Genomic DNA, 27,654 nt, shown 5'->3' with positions numbered 1-27,654 from the left:
TTCATTTGTGTCGGGGGACTGAGAGAGGCTTGGAGGCCTCCCTCGTGAGTATTGGCAAAGATCCAACAACTGCTGCTTCATGAAAGACACAGAGAGCCTGCTGCCCTAGTGGACTGCTGCTCAGAGACTGGAAGGGGTCTTTTTTCTTCTTCCCTCCTGGACTTTTATTTGGAAGGGAGAAGAGATTTGATCCATTGTAAATACTGTATATCATGGTAGAGATAGAGTTAAAATTGTATGTAATGTATTATATTATTTATTTTGTACAGTGTATTGTAATATATTCCCTTTCCCCCATTTTGAGTCTCGTGTGGTGTCTGGAAAACCCATCTCACACTGGGTTGAGATGAGGGAGGGGCTAGAACTAGGGAATTGAAAGTGACAGACTATACAGCTATACTAAAAAAATCTATTTTTACTACACAGCTACTTTAAAATCTATGAAAAGCTAAAAATCCTAAAAATTCTGAGACATCATTACAATACTACAAAATTCCCTCCTACATCAAGAATTATTTACAATTAATCTGTGCTCTGCATACTCCAGAAAATCCATGTCACAAAGAAACCTGAACTAAGGAACTAAAGAGTTCCTACTCCAGTGTCTAAGATCAGGCAGGAGTTCACACTGCATTCTTTCCAAGCCTTAAAGGAATCAATAGAATTCCCTCCTATTGCATCTACCTCTTTTTTGTAAAACTCAGAGGAAATTCACTATCTTAGTGATATCTATTCTCACAACTTCAGCTGACTTTGGCTGATGAACTCAGAAGGTTTTGGGGCCAAGTTAAATAGATAGAGTGACCAAATGCAATCCTCCTCAAGAAACCAGGCAAAAAAGGAATCCTAAGGAATTACTACTACTTACCTTCTTTATAGTCTTCCTTTTTTGGACTTGATTTTGGCTTTGCCAACTGTCCTGGTTAGAACGGCTGGGACCAATTCATCACTGGATGGGTGCAACCCAAAACTGTGTATTCTATAGCCTTCCATGCCATTTCCCCAGAAACTGTTGTCAGTGGAGGCCTGCAAGGTGAGGGGATGTTCCTGTCCTCATACCCTTTTATGGAATTCCCCGCTCTGATACCCTTTTATGGAATTCCCTACTCTGAGGGAGGGACTGAGCACTCCCGCCTGAACTGGAGAGTATATAACTGGGAGTTTGGGAACCTTGCCACCTCTCGTGGGATCCAGAGGAAGACTGCAGACCACTGCCTTCAACTAGACTGCAGACCACCGCCTTCAACCAGACTGAGACCACCACCCTCAACTGGACTGCAATCACCACTTCTGACCAGACTGCAGCAGCTCTCCCACCAGCAGGTTTATCCCCTCTCCCTTTGCTTTGGACTCGGGGGTGGGCCAAGGTACACCACTTTGTTCATACCCCAGGGTGCTGGGTTATACATTTGGGTTTTGTGGGTTAAAACCAATTGTCTGTCTGTATAATTGTACTTATTGCATTATTTTAATAAATTGTTATTCTGACTTATAAATCTCTCTTTTGAATTGAGTTCATTTTCCCTTGCTGGTTAACTTTTAAACCAGCACACCAACTGCCTACATTAAGAAAGAGGACAGAGGAAAGGAGAAAAGAATTGTTGAATTAGAAGTATTGTAAAGAAATGTTATATGGCATTGTACTGTATAGTTCCCCCTCGAGACTTCAGGGAGACTCCCTCAGGGAACTTCACCAGGTTTATAATCTGGTGCTCCACATCATGCAGACCCCAAGGAGGATTCAGACCCCAAGTCTGCTGCAGACCATATGAACACATTTCTTGAAGAACAGATGTTCTTCAAGATGCTAATCTTGATGTCTTGACAGGGCAACTAATATCCCACTAACCAAAGAGGAGGAGGGATCCCAAAGAAGCTATATATGTTTGAATATATATATATATATATATATATATATATATATGAAGATATATATCTTTTTTATGCAAGAAGACGACTTTTACAAAGAAGAGTGAGTCTAGTTCTAAGGCACTGGCCCTGACATTAACATACTCATATTCCCCTGCAGACTTTTAGTTGTAGATTTACCATGACATGACTCACTGTGCATGCTTCTCTTTTCATTGTATAAATTGAACAGGGATTGAACACCTAGAAATACAATATCTCATAAAGTGTCAACTGACATTTTCCCTTAATATTTCCAGGATTTTGTCAAAGCTGGAGTCTGAACAGGATGTCATGACAAGTCTCACTCCAAGGCAGGGCTCTGCTGAAAAGCAGACCACTTCTGAGTTGGATCTGGTTTGTCTTTATTTTCCACAGAAATTCAGAACAGCCTGAAGAGATGATCCTAACTTGCAAAGAGCAGAGAAGAGTTTTAGCTTTTGAAGGCTATGTTAAAAACACAGAACTCTTCAAAGTAAAATTAATCAGTTATTCGATTAGCAACACTGAGATGCAGAAAGCACAGGCTACTTGACGTCCTTTAGAGTCATGTAAGTTGTCTCTTTTTTTACTAGGGTAGATCAAGATTATAAAAAGCTTAAGTAACATTTTCACCAGGTTAGGTTATCCGCTTTAATTAAGTACAAATGAGTCCTGATTTCTAAACAGTTTTGTTTTTAAAGCATTCAAAGTAGTACTTACAAACACTTGACTAAGGAGTATTTCACAGGCACTTCAGGTCAGCTAGAATGCACTCAGAGGTCACGTACATTTTGTGTCGAGCACCGGTTTTTACGAATTTTTGTCATCAAAATGGCGAGCACTCTCTCTGTGACCATTATCATAACTAAAGCAAAGCAGTCTCTAAGCTAATCTTCATAAGATAACTTTTCAGATAAGAAACTGAATCAAAATAAACGGGGAAGGGAAAGAGAAATTCAGCAAATCACAAGACGGTGCAGAGGGTTTCTATTTCCCAGGCCTGCAGGTGCCCCAGGGACAGGCTCTCTGTGGCACGCTGCCACAGCCCCCGGGAGCAGGGCTTGTGCCGAGCCCCCTTCAGCCGCGGGACGGCCAGGAACGGGAGTGGTGCTGGGGTGGCCCGTCCGGCTGCAACAACGCCTCTGACGGCAGCCGCAGGTGCTCACCTGCACTCTCGTTTCTCCCCTTTTCTCCTTCCACGGGATCCGATCTCCGGTGCTTTCGCACGGGGACTCAGTTTTCCCAGCTCCTCCCAACTGCTCCGAAGGCTCCCGGCCGGCAGCGGAACGCCCTTGTCGACGGTTCCTCCTCTGCGTCCCCCGGCTCACATGCACCGCCTCCCGCCTCCAGCCCCTCACCCTGGTACTCACAGCCCCGTCGGCTCTCCAGACACCCCTGATCCCGCGGCTCTGGCGGCAGCCGGAACGCACCTGGGGCACATTCAGATGCGGCGGATACTGAGCGAGGGGGGGGCACGAACTCGGAGCTGGAGCCCTGAATGGGGCAGGCGAGTGCCCCGCACCCACCCCTGGGAGACGACAGGCAGCCAGAGTCACAAGCGCTGTGTCTTACTCCTGGCCTCTCGGCTCGATTCTCTTCATTAGACATTAAGTTGGAGGAAAAAAATAAGCAGTTCCCGTATCTTACAGTGACAGATTCTTTAGAAGAATTTCATGTTGTTTTCAAGAAAAGAAAATACTGTTGTCACGAAACGAGTTCTTTCACCCAGTGTGCAAGAAGCCAATCCACACACAGAGTCAAGGTATTTGATTTATTTGCAGAAATAATCCACAAAGCCAGCATACTGAGTATCACAACATTTCACTATTCTTAGCAAAGACACTAATGTTCATTGGCTCCAAATTCCATAGTCCTCTTATTAATTAGTCTTCTATTGGTTAAATGATTCTGTCACTTCACATGCCCACATGCTCAATCTTCTTTTGAGCTAGTGCCCTTCTTACTTCAGATGGTGTCTTCCTTTCTTGAGCCAGTGGGCACGGTCTCCTACTGTCAGAAGTACCCTTACCTAGTTTGACAAGATGACCTTGTTTTGTTCCTTATAATCTGGTGTTACCTTAGTCGTTTCGCCAAGTGTTATGTCTGGTTTCAGTTACGTGTTAAAGAAGTCTCTTTCTTCTATTCTTTTTTCTATACCTGCTACAATTACTGAGACATGATAAACACAACTTATCTATTTGGGAGCCATATATGAACATTAGAGTATGTCAAGTATGCTGAAGTCAAGTATCACAGCCAACTGAGGGCTACAATTTCTTTCTTCATTTCCTAATAAAAAAAGACAAATTAGGAGTCAGTTTGAATGTAAGCTTGAGAACTCTGTTTACTTCTTCATCAAAGAATCAAGAATCTGTACATACATACAGTTGTTAGTAATATTTGACCAATGTGTTACCACCATCCCAACATCTTTCTAGACCCACTAGCTTCAAACTCATCCTTAGGCATCCAAAATAGAGAGTAAGCTAGAGAGAATGCAGGGATCTGTATCAAGGGACAATGGATCTCTATCAACGGTGCTTTGAACAATGAGAAAGAAGACAGTTCCTGAAGAGCCACAACTGAAAGCTGGAGCTGTTCTGTTCTGCACTCTGAATAGTATTTGAGTACTTGTTAAAGTCTCTCTCTTCATACAGTAGACATTGCTCCTGACTGACTTGCACAGTCACTCTGAATAGGAGTTATTTTTTGGTTTAAGCTTAAGGTAAAAGAAGAAATCAAACAAAGAAATCAGGTCCAGTCACAAAAGCTGACAAGCTCTGATATAAAAAAATCCCTTCCTGTTCTAAAACACATCAGTATGCTAGATAAGTGTGCATTTTTCAGGAATGGCCTCCCTGAATCCAAATAATTCTCAGTGCTTCACAGTCAGAACAGACTGTCCATTCTAACTCTTTATCAGACATTGAAGAAGAGATTGAGATGACCAGGGCTACAAAAGAAGAGGCTGCCTCTTTTTTTTAAGGTAGAGTGAGAGGCATAAAGAATTTTATCTATTCTCAGGCACAAACACCTGGAAGACAAATGGATTCAAGGAAGCTGAAGACAGACTATCCAACCTGTCTAAATCAACTCAATGCTGAGAATGCCTTACTGGGGCCATGGGTATCCATGACAGATTTCTGCCGAGTTCTGACAACTCAGAAATCCTCTCTTAGAGGAAGAGATTAAAGAGCTGGACTCAGTGGCATCGAACCGTCATAGGCATAGAAAGCTCCCCACATGTCAAATTAAAGTAGCTTGAGCTGTGTGAGCCAAGAGAAAGTATAGTGAGACTAGAAAAAAGTCTCAAATTCTTGTAATGTTTCATACCTAATTTGTTTTCAAGAATGGAATGACTACTACACAAGTGTAACCGTGTGTGACTACCTGCAAGGGGAGAAAGAGGAAGTGGCAGACTGAGAAAAGAATCCTCCTTTCTCAGCCTGCCATCCCTGAAAAGGTTCTGGAGAAGGCATAGTGGGGTCAACTGCTTTGAGAGGCCTGTGGGGGTGGTCCCATTGTCTTCAAGGCTATTCCTGCTGAAACTGCCAACAATATTAAGAGTGTCCAAAGGAGGGCTATGAAGATGGTGAAGGGCCTTGAGGGGAAGCCGTATGAGGAACAGCTGAGGTCATTTGGTCTGTTCAGCCTGGAGAAGAGGAGACTTAGAGGAGACTTCATCACACTCTACAACTTCCTCATGAGAGGGAGAGGACGGGTAGACACTGCTCTCTTCTCTGTGGTATGCAGTGACAGAACCCAACGGAATGGCCTGAAGTTGTGTCAGAGAAGTGGTGTTAGGGTGGATATTAGGATAAGGTTCTTCATACAGAGGGTGATTGGGCACTGGAACAGGCTCCCCAAAGAAAGTGATCACAGCACCAAGCCTGTCTGAGTTCAAGAGTTGTTTGGACAACACTATCAGGCACATGGTGTGACTTGGGGATGGTCCTGTGCAGGGCCAAGAGTTGAACTTGACGATCCCTGTGGGTCTCTTCCAACTCAGCATATTCTGTGAATTATGCTAAATACAACTATGGTTTTGCAATATGGATAAATGTCTTCCAGACTAAAATGAAAAAGTCTTGTAACACAGGCAACTAACCAGTAAAGAGTAATGCTAAATAAGTGCTATGTTCACAGTGCACACATACATAGGCATAATAGACACACACACATAACAGTGTGTGACAAAAAGTGTTATATAACAAAAAAATTTACCGTCACTAATTCAGTTTTGTCGGCATCATCTCGATGTTGGTAAATGCACAGGCTAAGGACAGAATATAGTTTTGCCATGCTTGATATACTGACGCTTTCAGTTGCCTCAACAATAGCATCCAACACTTGCTGAAGAAAAGAAAGTGGAAATTACAGTTTAGAATAGCACAAGATACGTCCTACTTTCTTATATTGTTGAAGAAAAGTGGCACTTCAGAGAACTGATTAAATATCTGACAAGATTTAACTTGAAAAAAACTTCAGAGAAAAGTAAGGCTTAAAGTTCAGACAATACTTTTTTACTCATCATTCTATGATATCAACAATCATAATTGACAATTAACTGCCTCCAGAACAGCAGGGAACAACGCAATCCACTTTGTCATAGAATAGCTGCCACAGCAAAGCCACGTTTGCATTTCATTAGAAATGCCATACAGGGCCCTGGAAAATGTGTCTTTGGAAGCCAGCCTATAGATCTTCCAGATACAGCTGTGCTAGTCAGAAATGGAAGCATCCTTAGGTGCTCACCTTTACCCATTAGCTGAATGTGTACTGTGCCTAACATCAGTTAGCTCCTACCTTTCAACTCAAGAGACAAGCAGAGTGACTCCCTGTAGCAAATTACCAATCTCTCACACAATCCTTTCTGTTACCAAAGATGTGAATGTGATAATCTATGAGAAAGCAACGCTAACACGCTAGCAGCAGTGCTGCTGGGGCTGTACAGTGGCTGTGTGTTGTGTGAGGCTGTGAAGATGTAGCTTAAGACAGCAATCTCAACAAATGAAAATATTACTGCCTCACAACCACTTACCACTAACTCAGCCTCCCTCAGATCAGCTAGCACAAGATTTGAGCATTCCCCTCATGTCAGATATGAGATAAGACACAAAAACCACACAGCATGCTTTCAGCTGCTGCAGACACAAAAGGTAGGGCATGACAGAGGTGTGTGGCCAACATCACATGTGATACTATTTCTAATTGCTACCACATAGGTAACTGTATGCTCTTCTATTTCATCAAGTTCTACACCTGTTACCAAGCAAATAAACAAACAAAACCCCCAGCAACCAAAGCAACCAACCAAACAAATAATCAAAACCCCCACCCCATACAAAACCAAGAAGCTATATTTTGGAGGTTCATCCAGCTTCTTAACTGCAGGTGAGTTCCAAAGAACTTCTCTGGTACAAGCAGCAAGTTTCAGTGGCACCCATATTAAGTAAATAAGTTCTCTAAAAAGACATGTTTAATGACTGTAGCTCTCTCCTCACAGGTGAAAAATACATATAAGCTGAAACATCTATAAGGGCTCTACTACATGATTTCCCCAGTGGGCAATAACTTCAGAACACAGGCTTTTAGCAGCCTGACTTTGGAAAAACATATGTGGCTTCTCTCCATGCATAGGCAGACACGAACAAGAAAACCACCTGAAATTTGCTTATTTAAGACACCAGCCTTAAAAAGATACTTTCATCTCTAAAAATTAAGTCACAGCTTAAAAATATGACAGAAATTATGTGAACAAGCCTCTTCAGCAAAGGGCATTCCACTCTGGTCACATTCTTTTCATGCAGAAGATACATCCAAATAATACTCCCTTTCTCAGGCAGGTAAACAGCAGCATCTTCTGCTTTGACCAACTTCCAGGACTCCAATGAAGCAATTTCCTGAATTTTTGGCACAGCAATATCCCCTGGAGGTCAGGTTCTTCTTCTACCCTCTCCAGTTCATGCAAATGAACCTCTTTTACCCCCTGCATCTAGGCCCAATTTTGACCCCTTCCCCAACTCTAACCTAGGATAGCAACTTCTCTCCTATAGGGGACTGGAATAACTTATGACACCATAACTATGTGAATGCAAAATTCTAACACCGGATTTTGAAAGAATTTGGGAAAAGTAGGTATTAATATTTTAACCAGGATGAACTTTAGGTCAACCTGTTATCTTCAGGTTTAAAGCCATGACTGCTAAAAATCAAGGTCCTTTTCCATTTCCTAATAAATGAAAGCATGCAAACAGCAAAACAAAACAACGTCCTCCCAATATATCATAAAAACTCCTAAGACATTAATAATCAATAGCACAAGCAGGTTGTCAGTAGGCTATCTTAAAATTTAACACGCCCTTTTACATTAAAAATTAGGAAGAGAACCCTGTCTCCTAAAATATAATTCACCAAAAGCAAGGGCAGCAGTCTAGAACAGCTCTGGAAACAACAATTGCAGGTTGAATTATTTCACAAACTGTATATCCCTCCCATAAATTGCTTGAAATTGCATTGGTTAACAAACAACTTAATTTACAACTATACAGGTAACAAGAAAACTGACGCTGTCCTGTGTCAGTATTAACAAAATTGAAATTGGACTTACTCTGAGCTCAGAGTAATCCACAAACACTCCCTGTGCCTGAATTTTCATTGCTTTCCTGTCACATACTTGTGGTTGCTCATCCACCTGAGAAGATCTTGCATGAGTCACACGGTGTACCCGTGAATCTGGAATGACACAGATTTCTTAAATCAAGATTTTTCTTTATCTGGAATACAGTATCAGTGAAGATACTGTATATACAGAGTACTGTATATAAAGTACCTCTCTGCAATAACAGAAAAAACACAGAGAAATGATTGATAGAAAATTACCACCAAAGCAAATACTGTATTAGCTGTTAACTTACAGTAGCAAAGTTTTATATGTAGAATATCCTCACCTGCATTGTTTTTTGACGTAGGAGGTTCAGCAGCTTGCTTCATGATCAAATCCTCAAAAAATCCTCTTCTTTCAGCACAAGTAGGCCGTGGGATTTTGAAAACTTCTTCACGATTATTATTAAACAATGCTTTTATCTAGAGCATGAGAGGAAAAGACGTTTCAGACGTAAGGCCACACAAATATTTTTTTTCTATTCCAAAAAGATGAGTACCTTTGTAAGTCAAGCTGAATACTCATATGGATAAGACAAGCTATGTAAAGTTAACTTTTTGGGCTTAAAAACCTAGATTTTCATAGCAGCACAAATTAAAATACCTTCTCTAAGGAACCCTCTAGAGTTTAAGCTTCATGAATAAAATCTATGGTAAGCCAATGAGAAAGGGGTGACATTCACCACCTCTAAGGCTGCTTATTTTATATTTACCTATTTTGTCGTCCTTTAACTTGAATTCTTACAGCAGCTACAGAGGTAAGGCTCAGCAGACAAGTGCTAACTTTTTAGTAAGGTGGAGGTTTGGGTTTTTTTTAATCTAGAAGTTATCTATTAGCATTGTAAAAACTTTCATTACTCAGACAAAATAATCAGAGCAGTATATTCACATTTTGAACACCTTCCTTTAATGCACACTCTCAGATGTCTAGAAAGCTCAGCACATCCTCTTAATGAATTTTGTTAAGGAATAGAACTAAAAATTTATTTCCAAGTTACTTAAACAGAAGTCGGACCTTAACTTTTTAATTTGTCAAATTTTCATCTAGGTGAAGAAAGATATTGAATTTTTCATTAAATAATTTATATTTGAAATTACATTCTATCAGTAACAGTGTGATCACCATCCTTTTTCCATAAAAGTACCTTTCATGGTTTTGGTAAAAATGTTATCAGAAAAAACAATCTTTTTCCTAGCTATCTTTGAAGCACACTAAGGACACACCTAACCATCTTGACACCACTGAAATGATTGTCTGAAGTAAGTCTATACATCTGTCAGATAAGCATGAGTGAGAAGCAAGAAAAAGTTGGGTCAAAGTCAATCTTTTTACTCAGAAAACACTAGACAAATGCTTTCCATATTGCTTTGTCTAAGCCAATTTTAAGAAACTGGGTTCTGGTGCCTCAGTAATAACAGTATGAATTTGCTTAAGAGCAGCACAGTACTCCAATGTTTTCACAGAGTTATAAATTAACAAGAAACTGAGTAATAAAGCAAGAAAAGTATCAACAGAAATACCTCTTCTGGTAGATCTTCATGTTGCACATCAGATGTTGCAAGAAGCAAAACTGGAGCAAAGTGTGGAATGGTATTCAGTAGTCCTGTAAAACCAGCTTTCAGTGTAGGTCCAACAGCCTCCCACCACAAAGGGATTTGTGGGATATAAATGATGCTTGGTGTTGTTCTTTGAGCTTCTCGTATCAGCTGGTAAAGAGAAAGCTTGCATAAGAAAACTATATCAGGTAGAGCAGGCCACTAAGTAACTAAATAACTACATGTCAGTTCAACTATCTTATGAAATAAGAGTGCATAAGCAAAGACATCAGGAGAAACCAATAAATGAACAACTCCTTAACAATAAGGTAAAATTTTCACTTTGACTAAAATATGGATGTTGCTACAGAGACAGAAACAGACCTAAATCTCTACCTGATTTCAAAATTTCTTAGGTGTAAGATAGTTCCTAAAGAGCCTCAGAATTCAGCTGATGTGGTGGTGTGCCTGAAAAAACAAGACTAACCCTTCAGCTGGATGTACTGGCCTGGATAAATTGCTACACAACTGTAACTGCACCATTTTCGATTCAGAGTGCCCACATACCCAAGTCAGACCAGAGCACAGTCTGAAAAAACAAATATCTATGTGAAAAGATGAGGGCTGAGAAGATAAAAGAAGCCTGGTTACGATTCATAATTTCAAGTATATTTTACAAGACCTGACTGATCCTTAGTCTGCCTGAAGAGATGAATCACTCACAGCCTCTCATTACCAAAGGATCCACCAGACCAGATGACGTGCCTTGGAAGATCACAAGCCACTGCTTAGAGATGGTACCTCAATCACAGAAGAGGACCTGCATGTACTGCATGAGGGAAGTGGCAACAGTCCTTTTACATGGCAAATTTCTCGAGGCTCCCTTTCAGATTAACAATAATCAGGGAGTTCCTGTCACAAAATGAGAAGTGCACTTGGTGTGTCCAGGCAGTAACTACGCAGGGGAGTTATATAACCACAGATGCAACCATGACAGAAAAGGAATTGTTCCTCCTATGTGACAAACGAGAATCACGTCATGTAATGTGTTTGTCCTGACTTGTACAGAACTCAAATGCTACTACTAAAGGTCAAAATATTTGAATACAGTGATGCCAAACAATGGAATCAGTTTCCTGCCTAAAGATAAAAAATTAAAACGGCACTAATAAGTTTATATTTAATTTTTTTTTAGTTAAGGAAAATACACCAGTTTACAAATTTAAGTGTTCCACGAATTTTAACGCTTTTATTGCATGTACCGCAGCAGTACAAGCTATATATGGAAAAAACCAAACCCTTTTTTTCCCCAAAACCTTAGCTGCCTACAAATATAATAAAAAAGAAGGCTACAAAAAGTGCATGACACACCATCAGGCTGACGCAGAACTATCTACAGGGAGCACAGAGACTTAAGAAACTACAAAAACAACTTTCTGGATCCCACCAAGACCAGCAGGATTTCTTGCCACAAAGAGGGGTTTGTTAGCAGTATCTTCCATCTTCCCAAGCTGCTAACAACATCCTCCCTGTTTCATTTCAAATGGAAAACATGGTTATGTATAAACATCCTTATTCAGTATCATTCCATCTACAAGAAAAGCGGATTTTCAAACAGAGGTAAACATAACAGCACATTCAAATCAAGCCACCTCCATTAACAGTGAATTTTGCTCGCTTGACTATATATATACAGTTCACAAATGCTATGAGATTAATGAGTAAAAAGATACCTGTGAACATGTTTCTTCCTGTGATGTGCTGCTAACAAACAAAGTCAGTAGGTCTAGCGTATAAGATGGAAACTCTTCCAGGGCATGCATTACTGCATGTGCCAAATCAAAAGCTTGCCCAGATCCTGGCTCTTCAACTAATAAGAACCGGGGCCTGAAAGATGTTGGCTGGTAAAGAGGATTGCTACAACAATAAGAAGAAAACAAGTTTAAAAATGAGTGATGATGAGGCACAAGTTTTTTCCCATATACTTTTCTTTTGTAAATACTCTCCATGTTCCACCATAAGCTGGTCTGTGATCAGGAAGCCTATCAAAGCCTATTTTCTCAGTAACTGGTACCATTCCTCAGATAAGAAATCCTGCCAGTCCCTAGCATGTCTGCTATTCCTTTGGCTGGGTTAAGTAACAGCTCATAAATCCCACAGGGGGGCGATCCAACCAAATACAAACACAACAACTGGTCAGAAACCTGATACATGGCAGAATAAGAACTCTCACCACAAACCAGTCTGGGCCTCTTCACTGCCCATGCACAATCATTTTCAGCATGTTTTGACTGTAAGTAACTGTGAGATCTCTACACCTGTCAAGTTTCGCTAAATTTTGCCATAGATCCTTGGAGCTGGTTGGAAGGAGCAAAACAACATTTCTAAGTAAAAAAAATTGATGTCGGCACTGAAACAGACTAGCTGTGTCTGAAGAAGTACATGTTTGGATTGGTTAAATTACAGCACTACACTAAATATAAAACTTATGTTTATTTTATTCATTCATCTTTGACTTGTGTATTAATTTCCTAGTAATCTGGCCTTGTGAGCAAGAAACACACTTGTGAAGAGGTTTTTGTGTTTTTTCACCACAATACTGTCGTACCTTTACTTGTGGATCCTAGAAACCTAACCAGATTCAGCAGATCACATTTTCCGGACAGCACAGCAATAGAAAGGGAGAAAAATAACTGACAATAATCTATTTTTTCACCTGTTGGCTTATGTGACTTCCAGAATTAAAACATCAAAAGAATAACAAAAACTCAGTAGGGTAAAGGCACAAAATGCAGATGTTGTTTAAATTTTTCTCCCAGTGTTTCAACAAACCATTTCTCAATTTTGTTTCTGACACATAATTTGCTACTGGTTCAACAATCTTGGAAGGTAGAATGGCAAAAGATGGCTACACAAGTCCATAGGGTTTTTTTAAGCTAAAAGGACAGACTGTACATTTTTGGGGTCTAGTCTTTCAAGGAACACTGTGGATGAAATCAACATGTTCTTATAATCTGGTGATCACTGAGACTTAGGGAAAGAGGTTTGGCCATTCAATTTGATGGGTTAGGGCACTGTACTCAATTAGAACCTTAATACCCACGCGGATCTTCACTCTTACTTCTTGCAAATAGATTACCCACACACACATCCTTAGCTCCATCTAGCACCCCTCACACCAGAACAGTTTACAGACCCAGCCATCTCAAAAATGTAACTATAAAGGGGACATTTGTGCATGCTAAAGGGGACATGTACCTGCTAAAAGTGTGAAATGCTGCCTTTTTGCTATCAGAAATTTTACGAGTTGGCATCTTTCCAGAGACTGATGGTGATTCTTCATTGTCAATCACATCATTTCCTAAAATAGCATTTAAAGACAGGAGAAGTTTATTAACTTTCCTGAATAGTTCATATCTCACTCTTGCACTAATACACCTTTGAAATCAGTGCTGGAAACCACTTCTCTTGTATTTTGTCATTTGGATGCCATTTTCTGAAGATTTCATTCTACCACAGATCAAAGGAGATTGCATAAGTCTATACAAAACTGTCCTATGTTCCATGATTTGCATCAGGTATTATCCCTCTGTTGATAAAAACTTGGGAGATTTTTTCCTTAGAATAAAAATAATCAGGGACAACTTCTGTAGTTCTTAGACACCAGAAAAACCCTTCTCCCTTCACTTAAGCATTTATTATTGACTACATCAGTTAATGAGGTCAATGACATCAGATGTCATTTATCTGGATTTCTGTAAAGCTTTTGACATGATTCCACACAAGCTCCTTCTCTCTATATTGGAGACAGATGGATTTGATGAGTGGACTATTAGATGGATAAAAAAGTGGTTGGATGTTCCCATCCAGAGGGTAGTGGTCAATGGCTCAGAGTCCCGATGGACATCAGTGACAAGTGGTGTCCCTCAGGGGTCCGTACTGGGACCAGTGCTTTTTAGTATCTTCGTAATTAACATAGATGAAGGGATCAACTGCAGCCTCAGTAAATTTGCAGATGACACCAAGCTGAGTGGTGCTGTTGGACGGGATGCCATCCAGACAGACCTGGACAAGATTTAGAAGTGAGCCCACGAGAACCTCACGAGGTTTAATAAGACCAAGTGCAAGGTGCTGCACCTGGGTTGGGGGATCTCAGGTGTCGATACAGGCTGGGGGGATGAACTGATCATGAGCAGCCCTGCCAAGAACTTGGGGGTGCTGGTGGATGAGAGTCTGGACATGAGCCAGCAATGTGTGCTTGCAGCCCAGAAAGCCAAATGTGTTCTGGGCTGCATCAAAAGCAGCGCAGCCAGCAGGTCAAGGGAGCTGATTCTGCCCCTCTGCTTTTCTCGTGTGAGACCCCACCTGAAGTACTGCATCGAGCTCTTGGCTCTCCAGCAAAGGAAGGACATAGACCTGTTGAAGCAAGTCCGGAGGAGGGCCACCAAGATGATTAAAGGGATGGAGTACCTCTCCTGGGAGGAAAGGCTGAGAGAATTGGGTTTACTAAGCACGGAAAAGGCTTAAGGGTGACCTAATTTTGGCTTTCCAGTACCTGAAGAGAGCCTACAAGAAAGGTGGAGAGGGACTTCTCACAAGAGCATGCAATGGCAGGACGAGGGGAATGGCTTCAAACTGAGAGGAAATAGATTTAGATTAGATATTAGGAAAAATTCTTTACTGTAAGGGTGGAGAGGAACTGGAACAGGTTGCCTGGAATAGATCTCTATCTCTGTAAGTGTTCAAGGCCAGGCTGAATGAAGCTCCAAGCAACCTGGTCTAAAAGGTGTCCCTGTCCATGGCAGAGGGGTTGGAACTAGATGATATTTAAGGTCCCTTCCAACACAGACCATTCTATGATTCTATGATTCTATGATTCTATGATTTGGAAACAGGTGCCCCATACATGAAACCTTAGATCCATTTCTGAAATGGTAAATGTGATGTTAGCTATTATCAGAAACAGGGGGCTCCAGTGAAGAATGCATAGTTGTCTACAGCATATTTCTAGTCACTCACAGCTCCCTTCCTGCACTGTGCACATGCAAAGCATAAAATTGTACTGTCATTATGGCTGAGAGGTTTGTGTATGTGCCTTGGCAGAATTTTAAACAAGTAGGTGTTATTGTTGTACCTTGGTCCTTCTTCAGGACAAGTTCTGCATGGGGAAATGCTCTCCGCAAAGCTTGTAAAATTCTTTCCAGAGTGTTTTCTAACAGCGGCTTTGAAATAGGTGGTAGTCCTTGTCCAGGTGAAGCCCCAGCTCTCTGTGAAGCTGGAACAATCTTCTGCATGGCCATGGCAAAATCCTCTGCTGTTACTTTAATGGAAGTGGCATCTATCTTCAGTCTCTTGTCACTGTCATGTATCTGAGGATAACGGCGGCGCAAAGCACAGAGGCCAGCTTCAACACATAAGGCCTTAATATCAGCACCACAATATCCTAATAAACAAAACAAGAATCAAATATTATGTCAATATATATATATAGGTTAAAAACTGTCTGTATGGCCAGGCAGAGTGTGTTGGTGAATGATGCCACATCCAGTTGTCAGACAGTCACTAGTGGTGTTCAATACTGAGCATTGAGGCCAGTACTTTTTAATATTTTTACCAATGATCTGGATGAGAGGATTGAATGCACATACAGTAAGAACATGGACAACACTACGTTGGGTGGGAGTGTTGATCAGCTGGAGGACAGAAAGGCTCTGCAGACAGATTTGAACAGACTGGGTCGATGGGCTGAGGCCAATTGTATGAGGTTCAATAAGGCAAAGTGCTGGGTCCTGAACTTCGGTCACAACAACCCCATGCAGCCCTACAGGCTGGGAGAAGAGAGGCTGGAAAGCTGCCCAGGGGAAAAGGACCAGCACTCTTTTCAAACTCACCAACACATTTCTCAGCCAGCTCTTCAAGTAGGTTGTCCGATGGCTTCAGGGTCCAGTCTCGTGTGTGAATTTTGAAAATCTCTTGTCTCGCCTGGTAATAAAATGGTTGCATTTTAGTTTGCCTTAAGTTTTCTCTTGAAAAAATAATCACAACACAGAACTCCCAAACCCTCAGACGAATACAAAAACTTTTCTTATTTGCTCCTCTATCTATTTTAAAGGTCAGTTATTAATGCTCTCATTGCTTCTTCAAGCAGGAAATTTAATAATTCTCAAACTGTTATATTAAACTCTTGCTGGGGGATGCAGTGAGTTAAAAGGCATGTACATCTTCCATAAAAAGTCAGTTTTCACAAGTGTGAGACCTAATAAAGAAAAACATATACTAAAAGCTCTATCTTCAAATGGAGATTTTGCATCAAAGAAAATTCTCTCAAATTTAGCAAAATTTCATGGTGATGATTTTATTAGTTCACTAAATTTGCTTTTCTGCTACTTCATTCAAGGAAAACAGTCCTAGCACTCCATTTCAAATTGCTACAGTTACTACCAAGAACAAAAAGTATGACTGAAACCACTGTCACTCATCCAGAAAATGTCAAGCATTGCCTATCCTCATCTCTCATCTTAGCAAGACTTTCATTGAAGTATGTCCTGATACACTGATTAATTATGGTAGATTTCTAATATTCTTCCACAGTAGACAATTGTGTACAAGATCTGTTTCATGACACCTCATCTTCTGTTCCTGAGGGCAGCTAAAAACTGGATACAAATGTTTGTGCTAATGCACTGCTTAGTGAACTTCTACTAGCTCTCAGTCCAATAAGCCTTTTATCCTTTTTCCAAAAAGTGCTAAGAAATATCAGTGATAGCCAGAGAAAAACTACAAAAAACAGGGTCCCTGTTTTGCACACTGTCTCCCTCCCACTCCATCCCCACCACAATATTTTTTGGTTGCTATAAAATGAATTTCTTCATTGTTTAGCTATTGCCATTGAACTAGAAGCTTCCCAAGCTCTGCAGCTCTGCAATGTGCTTCACATCTTAGTCCAAGTCCTTGTTAATAAGTACCAGTAAGAACGTCGTATCCAACATACTTAATTCGCTCCAACATCAGCCTTGATCAAAGTTTCTGTTACCAAAAAGGAATTCTTGTGTGCACACCATTTCTTTCACCTTCAAGATGCTACAGCAGCACTTTAATTCATACATTCATTCTTTCTTAAACATTTTGATGACTAGCAGCATGCCGTTTTCTTTGCTGGTCACAGTGAAACCGAAACTACTTGTTGAAATCACGTTATTCCTGTATATTCAGTACCAAGTCTGCCCTCCATAGTGCAATGCAATCTCTCCAGACAGCCCTCTCTTGTCCAAGCTGTACTCTACTGATGGAGACTTGCACTGCTCCACGATGTTGCCTTGTTACAGGGGTGTAGAGTTTGACACATAATCATTAGCATTGAGTCGAAGTCCTGACCTTTTTGTTTGGTAAGCTGAAATGGAATTCTCGTTCAAAGCGTCCGGGTCTTCGTAAAGCAGGATCTATAGAATCCAGTCTGTTGGTGGCTCCAATAACCATAACCTCTCCTCTGCTGGCTAAGCCATCCATAAGTGTCAGAAGTGTCCCCACAACAGAGCTAACAGATAAATATAATTTTTATTCACCAGTTTAGTAAATTTTCTTCAGTTCCACATAACTTTCTTCATTGATCCCTCCAAAAGGACAACCCATTATTGATGAGATGCTGATCAGGAAAAGACATGTTTTAAGACATAACAAAGAATTTGTGTTGATATCAATCTTAGCAAACTGTTTTTGCTTATTGTTGTTTAAAAATAATCTGAAATTCAGTAGCACTAGTTTTCAGGGTAAATGAATGTGTCACATCAAGTTACATTGGTTGCGGTCTTCCTTTCACAAAGATCAAGCAGTTTTCTATGCAGACACAAAACATGTCCTACCTATGAACTTGGTCTTGTTTACTGGACCGTGTGGGAGCAAGAGCATCGATCTCATCAAAGAAAATAATTGAAGGTTGCATCTGGTAGGCCTGCAATGAAAATACAGGAATACTGACATCAGGAAAACAATACTATTTGAAAGAGAAAATGCATGAAAAAAATTGTGATTGGAAAGGCACTGGAACTAGATTTTTCAAACTAGCATCAGGGATCCCTACTAACTGAGCTAATTGAGTAAAGTGGCACGAGTAACAGAAGACAGCAGCCTATTTCCAGTCAACCCAGGAAATGAATCGTACCAGTAGTTTTTACAGCTATTTGGCAACCACCAAGAACAGATTCAGGACTTAACTCAGTTACAGGTTCTGGAAGCAACCTTCCATTACCAATTTAAATGAACATGCTTTCAGCCTGCATCTGTTTCCCTCTGATCTAAAGCAACCATCTCTTGCTTCTTAAAACTTTTTCTGCGACTGTTTGGGTTGTGAATTATGGTGGGAGTTTTTTTGAGGGTGGTGATGGTAGTGATTTTCTTACTTGCTTTACTAATCTTTCCCAATATATCTCAAGATCTCAAGCCCCTAAAAACCCCACTGAAAAAGGAAACACTGACAATCCCAGTGGACTTTCAGTGGACGGAGCTGAGAAAAACATGAAAAAGAATGAGTTCTTCTCAACCACAGAAAATTAATTACAACTCGAACAGAATACATGGCATGTTTCAACCTTACCTGTTCAAATACTAAACGAAGCTGTCGTTCAGATTCTCCTACCCATTTACTCATGCAGTCGGCAGCATTTCTCATAAAAAAGGTTACTTTCCTGTCACCTCTGCTACATTCATTAGCAAGTGCACGAGCAACCAGTGTCTTTCCAGTCCCTGGTGGACCATAGAATAGACAGCCTCTGCAATTTGAAAAAAAAATTAAAAAAAAAAAATCACATAAGAAAAAACCCTCATGGAAAAGTACCTATTACAACCACCATTCCTAAAACACACTGCTCTCCTAAACTAAACACTTAATGGATAAGAGAGCAGTAATAGCTGAAGTTTATGAAAAAAGTCAAAAGTCAATTCCTACTCAATTCTACAAGGCAGTAAACAAAATTAATAAGAGAATAATGCAGACATACAAAACCTAGAGAAAAGATAGTAAGTAGCATTACAGAAGGAGGTTTCCAAAATGTAACCAGCAGAGGTGGTTACAGCACAGTGGAGCCAAACAAGAAAAAACTTCCAACACAAAATCTGAGACTGGGGTAACTTAGGAATCATCAGTTCATTTTTCCATGATACACTGCATATTCATTCTTGTTTTCACAAAAGGCAAGATTTGAGAGTAAAGCATTTACTTCTGACTTAAAAAGCATTAGGTTACTGGATTTGGTCTCCCTTTGCTGGTGATACAGGAAGAGGAAAAGGTATTCTGTATTTCTTCACTCCCATCAACTAGAAAAGCCAGTGCACTGCTGATTCAAAAAGAATTTCAACAAATAAAGAAGCAAAACACAGATTTTCTTTTCAATGTTTGTAATACTTTTAAAGTTGCTGAAAGCACAGAATTTAAAGTCCTTTTTCAGTATACCATGACTGAATTCTGCTGACCAAGAATATATAAAGTTAACGAGTCTCTAATAATTTCATTTTGTAACACAGAACTCAGCTGTGTAAGAAGTGGACATATTCTTATTTTAGCCCAAGCACAACAAACACTGCAAGGTCCTAGTTGCAAGTGCTATCAATTGTAAAACTGATACTTGAGCACTTGAAAAAAAAAGGGTTGGTGGGAGAGAGAACGGGACTTCCAAAAACAAACTACAGTTGACTACCAGTAGATAATTCTATTCTGCTTACAAACTCTTCAAGTCCACTTGTGCATAAGAATCTAAAGAAAAAATCTCCAACCCCACCTTTCAAAGGCAAGACACTTTTAAAGGATAGCCTCGCCACATAGTAAATCTCTGAACCTACATATATGCTGTATTCTATCAATTTTTTAAAAAATTACTTTTTACTAGTGCTAAATATCCCCATCAGCACTGCTGAAAATTTTGAGGCATGGAAACATTGATTCTCCTGAAAATAGATCAATTCTAACTTACAGTTTTAAATGGTGCCTGTTACCTGGGAGGTTTAAGTTTCAGTATCTCAAAGAGGTCAGGATAAAGCAATGGCAAAATGATCATCTCTTTTAAAGCTGAAATGTGCATAGAATGACCACCCACGCCATCAAATTGAACCTAAAGATGAAGCCAACAGAACACATTTATATGTCAAAGACAGCTGCAATTTTTCCTATCAGAAATTAGATGTCAGCACCAAGGAAACATTCATGGCAATTTTCAAATCACTTGAGAGAAAACTGTAAACAAAGGGAGTTGTAGATGGCCCATTACTGGAAGCTTTCATAAATACTGCAAAGGTCTCACCGACACAGTGAAGTAAAAATACTTACCGAACTACCTATTTGCATTCTCCTAACACCAGTCAGACTTGTTCCAATTTCCATTTGATTTTCATGTGAAGTTCTGTAAACTTCATTTAAGTTGTCTTTCCGAGTCACTTCAACTTTCGTGTGATCCTTGCGAACTTCCTTCAAGTCGTCTTTCCGAGAGTTGACCGAAAGAGATCTAATTTGAATGAAGGAGTAAGAAAAAGGTGCTTTCTAAATTACGATGCAGTAGAAGATTTTTTATTTTCTAATGAAAGCAAGTGAATGCAAAAGACCTTACAAATGAGCATAAACTATCTAAACTATCTATCATTCCAACTGTTTTTCATTTAATGGCCATGAATAAAAAAAGGAAAACGGCCACTCCAGACACTAAACAGAGTGAATTATTTTTAACAACTCCTAGTACTTACAAATATCACTATTGCAATTTATAATTTTGAATTTCATTTAGCATTTTTCTTGTTTAAGGATAGTTTCATATAGAAACATGAATTGATTCCAAAGAGAAACCAGAATCTTTATCTGAGTGATTAAAAAAAAAAAAATCATTGAAACTTCCAGACTCTCCCTCTAATTAAATTATCTTCAGTTTTAGGAAAATAATTTGTACCCCTAAAGATTAAGTAGTCTAAGATTTTCAGAGGGACATTAGGGTTTCCATTCCAGAACAAATTAATTTCAGTTACTCAATCTCAGCCATAACTCTCATCAACACCTTATCAGTGACCAGAAATACTGCATTTTCAAATAAAATCTGATGGCTAGTAAAAAGGATGGCCTCCCCCTCAGTGTTTGTTTTCTTTATAATTTCAGACTATCAAGGCAATAATCTCTAATTATATTAATCTCTAATTATCACCAGTCCGAAAACCCTTGAAAGCATTATTCAGTCATGTGACTGACAGCACTTGAGAAAGAACTAACCATACACCAACCTTTTAGTTCTTTTACATGAATCTCTCTCTCTGACAGGTGAAGTACAGTTGGAAAAATTCATCTTATGTTTTCCTAGATCTGTTGAAAGCAAAGAGTTTAGAATAGTGTTACAAACAAGTTTGAGAGGAAACAGGATAGTCAAAGAAGCAAAAAACGGGATGTGTATCACCCATCTCTAAGTTCAGGGGAAGTTTCAAGGAGGGGAAGATTCGGTGGTTTGATCAAAGTGAAAAAAGGCACACCTGATTTTTAAGGAGAAGTGAAAAACACAAGAGTAAGATTATCAAGTTTCTTTAATTACTATTCTTTAAAGGATACATAGGTATTTTTTTTTACTGAAAAACAACAATAAGGATGCCAAAAGGATGCAAAAAAAATTGAATGTGCACAGGATGCATACATTTAATAAAATGTACTGGCAGAATGAATGTAAGAAATGTAAAGAAAAGTTGTGTGCATGTATTTCCACTGAAAAAAAATCTCACTTCCATGCAAGAAATTAGCTCCCAAGAGAAACTGTGCCTGTAACATACTTCATTGGGTCTAGCTGGGTGAAGGTAATTTTCCCCATAGCAGCCAGTTTTGGCTACTGCTGAGCAGACCTCCCACAGTGTCAGCACTGTCTCTCCAACATTCTGGCCCTTCATCAATAGGCTGGGGATGGGCAAGATCTTGGGAGGGGACACAGCTAGGTCAGCTGACCCAAATCAGCCAAAGGGGTATTCCATCCCATATGGCATCAGCTCAGATATAAAACCTAAGAAAAGGAAGAGGACGGTGGGGCATTCTTTATGTACAATGTTTGTCTTCCAGAGCAACTGCTACGCATGCTGAAGCCCCGCCTCCTGGGAAGTGGCCAGACATTGCTTGCTGATGAGATGTAGAAAATAAAATCTTTTTTTCCTCTTTGCTTGTGCACATTTGCTTTAGTAAACTGCCTTATCTCAACCTACAAGTTCTCTTCCATCTTATTTTCTCTACCCTTTCCAGCTGAGAAGTGGCATCCACCTTAATGACAACCCAGCACACTCACACTTACTTTCCAATGGAGCTTGATAGCGTTCAACAGCTTTCCTCTGTCGAATGGAGCGTCGTTGACCATCACCTTCTTTTGCTTCATGTCCTGATGAAACCACCGCATATCAACATAATGTTAAACTGTGTAAGTACTGTTGCAAATGATAATATATTCAAAACCCACTACACGACATGCATTTCCACCTGTCCACAACCTTTTACCTTGTAAGCATTTTGTAAAAACCTGGATTTTTTTTTTCTCTGAATACCTGTTCTGAGTTTTCTACAGTACAGCCCTAGAGCCCATGGCTTGTAATGTCAATAGCAACATAGTTTTTTCTAATAGATGAAAAATAACCAGTAGTTCAGCCCATCTCAATTGTTTAAAACAGGGCTTTTGGCTAGAACGTAGTCAAAAAAATTTAAAATAGAACTAGCCTACAATGATACCTGGATTGTCAGCTTTTTCTGTGTTAGTTCTTCCCATGTTGAGGCTTTCCTAATTAAAAGAAACAAGAAAGATCAGTCAGAAATATGCAAAAAACCTGTGGGCATTATTTGGTGCTTTTATAGTAATATTACCAAGGCACTCAATATAGACAAAAGATGAAATGAAGGCATGGGAGGAGAAAATAGGAGCACCAAGATTATTAACAAGTATTACTGCTCTAAAATAGGGTTTAGTAAATGTGATAGTTACATCTAGACAGATACAAACCAGAGTGTATCAATTAATACCAGGTAAACAATCCAAGAGTTTAGTAGAACCTGGGACAAATCAATTCCTAGCAGAGAAAAGAAAATCATCCTGGGATTTGGGAGAGGATATACAAAGTACTATGGACAATTCTGGTTTCATGAGAAAAACCAAAACCAAAACCCACCCAAAACAAAAACCAAACCACGAAAAAATTCAGATCTAAAACCCACAAACAAACAAAACCACAAAAAACCCAAACAAACAAAAAACAAACAAACAAACAAAAAAGACAAAAACAAAAAAACCCTTTCAAAGAGGGTTATGAAGATGTTTAAAAACTAAAGCACCCGTGATTCAAAAGGGCAGTGGACTAACTTAATTTAATAGAGCAAAACTAAGATAGAGGGAATATGGTTGTTGTCTATCATTTTAACATGAGTTCCCTTGTGCTCACAGGCAAGACTGGCATAAGACAAAACACAGATAAATCAGGTATCAGTGAATTCAGTTTTTAGTAAGATTTGAAGTGAAAACCCAGGCCCTGAAACAGTTGTTTGTAAGCAGAGTCCATTCAAAAGTCATAAGGCAATTCAGAAAGCATAGTGTAAGACATATTGCAGCATATCAACAAATATCTTCTGAAGAAGATATTTCTCCCACCCTTAGAGTGTAGCTGTGGCATCACTGTAAGAAGTTAAATTATAATTGGAGACCAAAAATAGCTTTCTAGACTACACTATGCCTTGGAAGAAGTTTGTTCAGCTAAATTAAAATTAAAACTAAATAATTTCTCTGTGTGAAATATCCTGCTCACGTTCTCTCTGTCATCCATTTTTTGTGATACTGCTTCTGCAGTACTAAGATACAAAGTGGACAGGTAAGAGCAATGATAAGCAAGTACAAAAAAACCCATTGAAACTAACAAGCATAACAAGTGCAACATTTCAATATAGTGTGCACTAAATAAGAGTCATTGACCCTTAGCCAAGTTTTTCAACCCTACTTAAAAATTAGGTCAAATGTTGACTTTTTTATAGCAAGATTTAGAACAAGTGTTTGAGCATTTACAAACATGCACTGTTTTCAGGTTTATTTTTCCCTCTTGCTAAACACAGTAAAAAAAAATCTCATGTAGCAGGAAAAAATGAGTTCTGCAGATCATAGGAAGAAACTAGAAAGAAATTATGGAAGTTTTTCATAGCTCTTATCCTCATGATTGCATTAAGTCATTTTTAGTTCATAGGCTTCTTTAGACAACAGGTTGCTTATTCTTCTTTTAACTGGAAATAAGGTCTCATGCTAATTTTCTATGACTACAGATGCTAGAAAAAGCATCTCACTACAATTACACTTTGCAAAGATTTCAGAAAATTATGTCAATTTGGGCTTCATAAAGAGAATTAAATCATGGAGACAAAGACAAAAACAATAGGGCTTCTTCACTTTGACTGTATCCAACTTTCCCCTGCATCTTAACTGGAGTAGGCATTAGAAAATTATTTGTAAGCATGAGAGAAAAGTTAATTAAACATGAAGGCACTTTGAGGACAAGTTAAATCTACTGAAAGTCACAACATAAAATTATTGGTTTGGTTCACAAGAAGCAGCCCACACATAAAAGATGCTCCCATATGAAGATCTCTCTGCAACTGGCAACCCCAAAATGAAGATACCAGTGGCCAACTAAAGCTTTGGCTGTGCCCAAATTCTTTGCAGGTGAAGCACCTGCCAAATCCACCTTTTGGCACATACTCTGACCTGGAAGTCTTAAACAGTCACAAGCACCTGTTTCAAAAAAAATCCTCACATTCAAGAGCTTGGCTGTGAAGTACAAAGGCTCTCACCTTACATAAATCAATACATTAATAACGATTACAGGACATACCCATGCAGGCAGAATGACAGGAAGGGATACTGTGTTACCAACTGCAATGGAGTGTTTACAGACATTCCGTGAGGTTGCTTGGCAACACCCCCTCACCAAAGTTCCAGGCTCCACCACATCCAATCCTGGTGGGACTCTACTGTGGAGGGCACCTGCAGCCCAGCACTTCATAATCACAGAATCATGGAATGATTTGGGTTGGAACGGACCTTTAAACATCATCTGATTCCAACTCACCTGCCATGGGCAGGGACACCTTTCACTAGCCCAAGTTGCTCAAATGCCTATTCAACCTGGCCTTAAACCCTTGTAGGGGTGGGGTATCCACAACTTCTCCAGGCAACCTGTTCCAGTGCCTCACTACCCTTACAATAAAGACCTGTTGTATATATAGCGGCACATAGCAAAGTCTCAGCCTAACCACTGTGAATAGACTTAGGTCTTGCTGCCAGAAACAACAATACCTTTTTCTATTGTCAAAAGAAGTAGAAAGTCCCTGGCCAATATTATGTACATAGGTTTGCTAATAAGGTTCATTTTAGTAGCTTTGCAAGATGATGAAAAATCCTACTCTCTTAAAAGTTTGCCTAACAAAACAGATTGATTTGTAGTGGTGTAACTACTTTGTCTAAGTCTGCAACTTCGGTGGACCCCCAAATCCCATTTTCTTCATCCTTTGATCAACCTGTATTACAGAAAATATAATGTGAAGCTGGACTGATAGGATTATTTTCCAAAACACAAATGAACTGGCATTAATTCTGCTACTTGCTTTTAATTCTTTTTTAATTCAGTTTCACATTATTTGTTCCATTATTTTTCCAAGGATTTATGTGACACTGACAGGTCTATAACTTCTTGGGTCATTTCTTTTATTCTTTTTAAATATTGGCACGTTACCTTTCTTTTGCACTCCTGAAATTTCCCCTGTGTAGCAAGAGCTACTGAAAATCAACCTGAATAGTCAAACTCTTCAACAGTGCCTTTAAACCTGTAGGATACAGGTTATCCAACTTCCTAGTTTAAAAATGTTTCATTTCCTGTTCCAAAGCAGAATAAAAACAGCTTCAAAGTTCCTGAAGCACACATATAGCTCTTACCCCTCCAAATCAAGCCAGCAAGAACTGGGAATGCCCAGGGTCCCCCAGCACTTGGAAAGACACAGAGGGCAATGACAAGAATAATTTCTAACTGTGATCCAGAAGAGGTCACAAGCAAATACTCTTTGATCTGTAAATTGTTAAAACACGATTGTTTCTGTTTAGCAGATGTGGAAACTAAGATGTGGAGAACCTTAGAAACACCCACAGTACATATATCAAATGTGAGAGTAGAATTCAGAAGGTCTGAGCTCCTCCAGGCCTAGCAGCTATAGGCAGCTTCTCATATATCCTCCCCTGTGTAACCCAGAGGTTCCAACCAAAAATCACCACATCAAAGCACAAACAATATGTACAATTTTTCATTATTAGTTGATTATCTTTTTATTGGAATCACAGTTAACACTAACTGTGAGAAAGGGAAGTAAATCAATTAATTGCTGGGGTTTTTTTATTTCTTCTGCACAATTGCTGGGTTGTGCCTGAGAGTGAATTTTTTTTTTTTTTGGTAAAGCAGTTCAGCACACATGGACTTAGCACGATGTATAACTACATGTAATTTTCAAAATAAGACTGATTATCATTTGATATTTATGTTGTCTTTTTAAGGAGATAACAAAAAAAACCCAGGTGATGCAGACATACATACAAATATTGCGTTAGAAATCTATAAAAACAGCTAGGGAGGTTACATGTCAAAATGGACCAGTATAGTATTGAAAAAAATTATCCACATTATATCTCTATTTAGCAAATATATGCATATTCTATCTTTATTTGTTTTAAGGTTCAACTTCTGAAGCATGCAATAGTCTAACACTAAAACAGTCACACTTCCATGTAGCATTTTCTTAGACATATTCAAGTAGGAAAGCAAGGGAGACCAACTAGTGTCACTGAAAGAAGCTATAATATTAAAATATTGAATTGCTCTTGGCCAGAGTAGCTAATACAAGTTATAAATCTGAATTCTGTTTTTTTATGGTTACTGCTTGGAAATATGGAATGATCCAGCAATAATAAGAAATCTTTATAAATTTAATAGTGTATTTGCTTCTTTGTGATTTAGCATTCTAAAACACTCAGGCAAAAGAAAGGCTGCATTAACAGAACATCAGTGATTCATATTCAGGAGATTAGCAATACCATATCTGTGATTGTTTTTATAATGCTAATTCAGCTCAGCTGTGTAAGTCCCTTTCCAAACAGTGGGTCATTCAGTAAGACCACTCAGATCTGGGAACAAGTCAACAATTTGTGTTGAAGAAGATGCTAAATGTGAGCTAGCCAATCCCTCATTCACTGTAGAAGAGGAATTTGATTTAGTGAATAAGGTAGCATTTGCAGAATGGTTGCTGGATTTAGGAATTTGAGTATTGCCTGGAAGAATTAAAACTTCTCTTTCTCTATAAATTCCAAGGCCATACTGGAATAATTTAAATCATAATTTTTAAAAATTGTCATTAATTCTGTTTTCCTTATTTTCTATACCAAATTTTAAATCCTCCCAGCTTGATTCATGGAATTTTAAAATCTCATAGTTTTAATTTAACATTTAGTAGACTGTAGGTCTTAAAGGAATTGCAGCTACCACCAGTTAGTCAGAAGTTGA

General features: G+C 39.2%; 1 protein-coding gene across 3 annotated transcripts; it reads right to left on the bottom strand.

The window, feature by feature from the left end:
• Positions 1–3,636: 3,636 nt before the first annotated feature.
• Positions 3,637–25,199, bottom strand: LOC113968670 (ATPase family AAA domain-containing protein 2-like). Of its 3 annotated transcripts, XM_027685535.1 has the most exons (19): positions 24,943–25,193; positions 22,807–22,856; positions 22,380–22,474; positions 21,340–21,418; positions 20,563–20,579; positions 20,405–20,508; positions 20,074–20,189; positions 18,680–18,854; positions 17,949–18,037; positions 17,464–17,623; positions 15,981–16,074; positions 15,224–15,532; positions 13,348–13,450; positions 11,823–12,006; positions 10,075–10,260; positions 8,841–8,976; positions 8,567–8,625; positions 6,115–6,243; positions 3,637–4,179 (listed from the first exon to the last, which is right to left on the bottom strand). In XM_027685535.1, the coding sequence occupies exons 1-19, from the start codon at positions 25,162–25,164 to the stop codon at positions 4,141–4,143; spliced, it is 2,346 nt and encodes a 781-aa protein (XP_027541336.1). In that variant the 5' UTR covers positions 25,165–25,193; the 3' UTR covers positions 3,637–4,140. The 3 variants fall into 3 exon arrangements, with proteins under 3 accessions (XP_027541336.1, XP_027541264.1, XP_027541425.1); XM_027685463.1 differs by having other exon boundaries at positions 15,981–16,071; positions 20,405–20,579; positions 22,380–22,475; positions 22,808–22,856; positions 24,943–25,199; XM_027685624.1 differs by lacking the exons at positions 3,637–4,179; positions 8,567–8,625 and having other exon boundaries at positions 24,943–25,194.
• Between the last annotated feature and the right edge of the window lie 2,455 nt (positions 25,200–27,654).

This window comes from Neopelma chrysocephalum, unplaced genomic scaffold (assembly GCF_003984885.1).
Source record: "Neopelma chrysocephalum unplaced genomic scaffold, ASM398488v2 Primary Assembly neopelma1_22, whole genome shotgun sequence".
Taxonomy (NCBI): domain Eukaryota; kingdom Metazoa; phylum Chordata; class Aves; order Passeriformes; family Pipridae; genus Neopelma; species Neopelma chrysocephalum.
Note: the sequence above shows the minus strand (reverse complement) of the source record. Positions and strands in the feature narration are given on the sequence as shown.

Coding starts and splice junctions, on each gene's coding strand:
- LOC113968670 (XM_027685463.1), bottom strand. CDS start 25,164: ATGATGTTTAAAGGTCCGTTCCAACCCAAATCATTCCATGATTCTGTG. Junction 16,072..17,463: donor TCAGCTTACCAAACAAAAAG/GTCAGGACTTCG, acceptor TTTTATTACCAG/GCGAGACAAGAGATTTTCAA. Junction 12,007..13,347: donor GCATTTCACACTTTTAGCAG/GTACATGTCCCC, acceptor TTATTGTTGTAG/CAATCCTCTTTACCAGCCAA.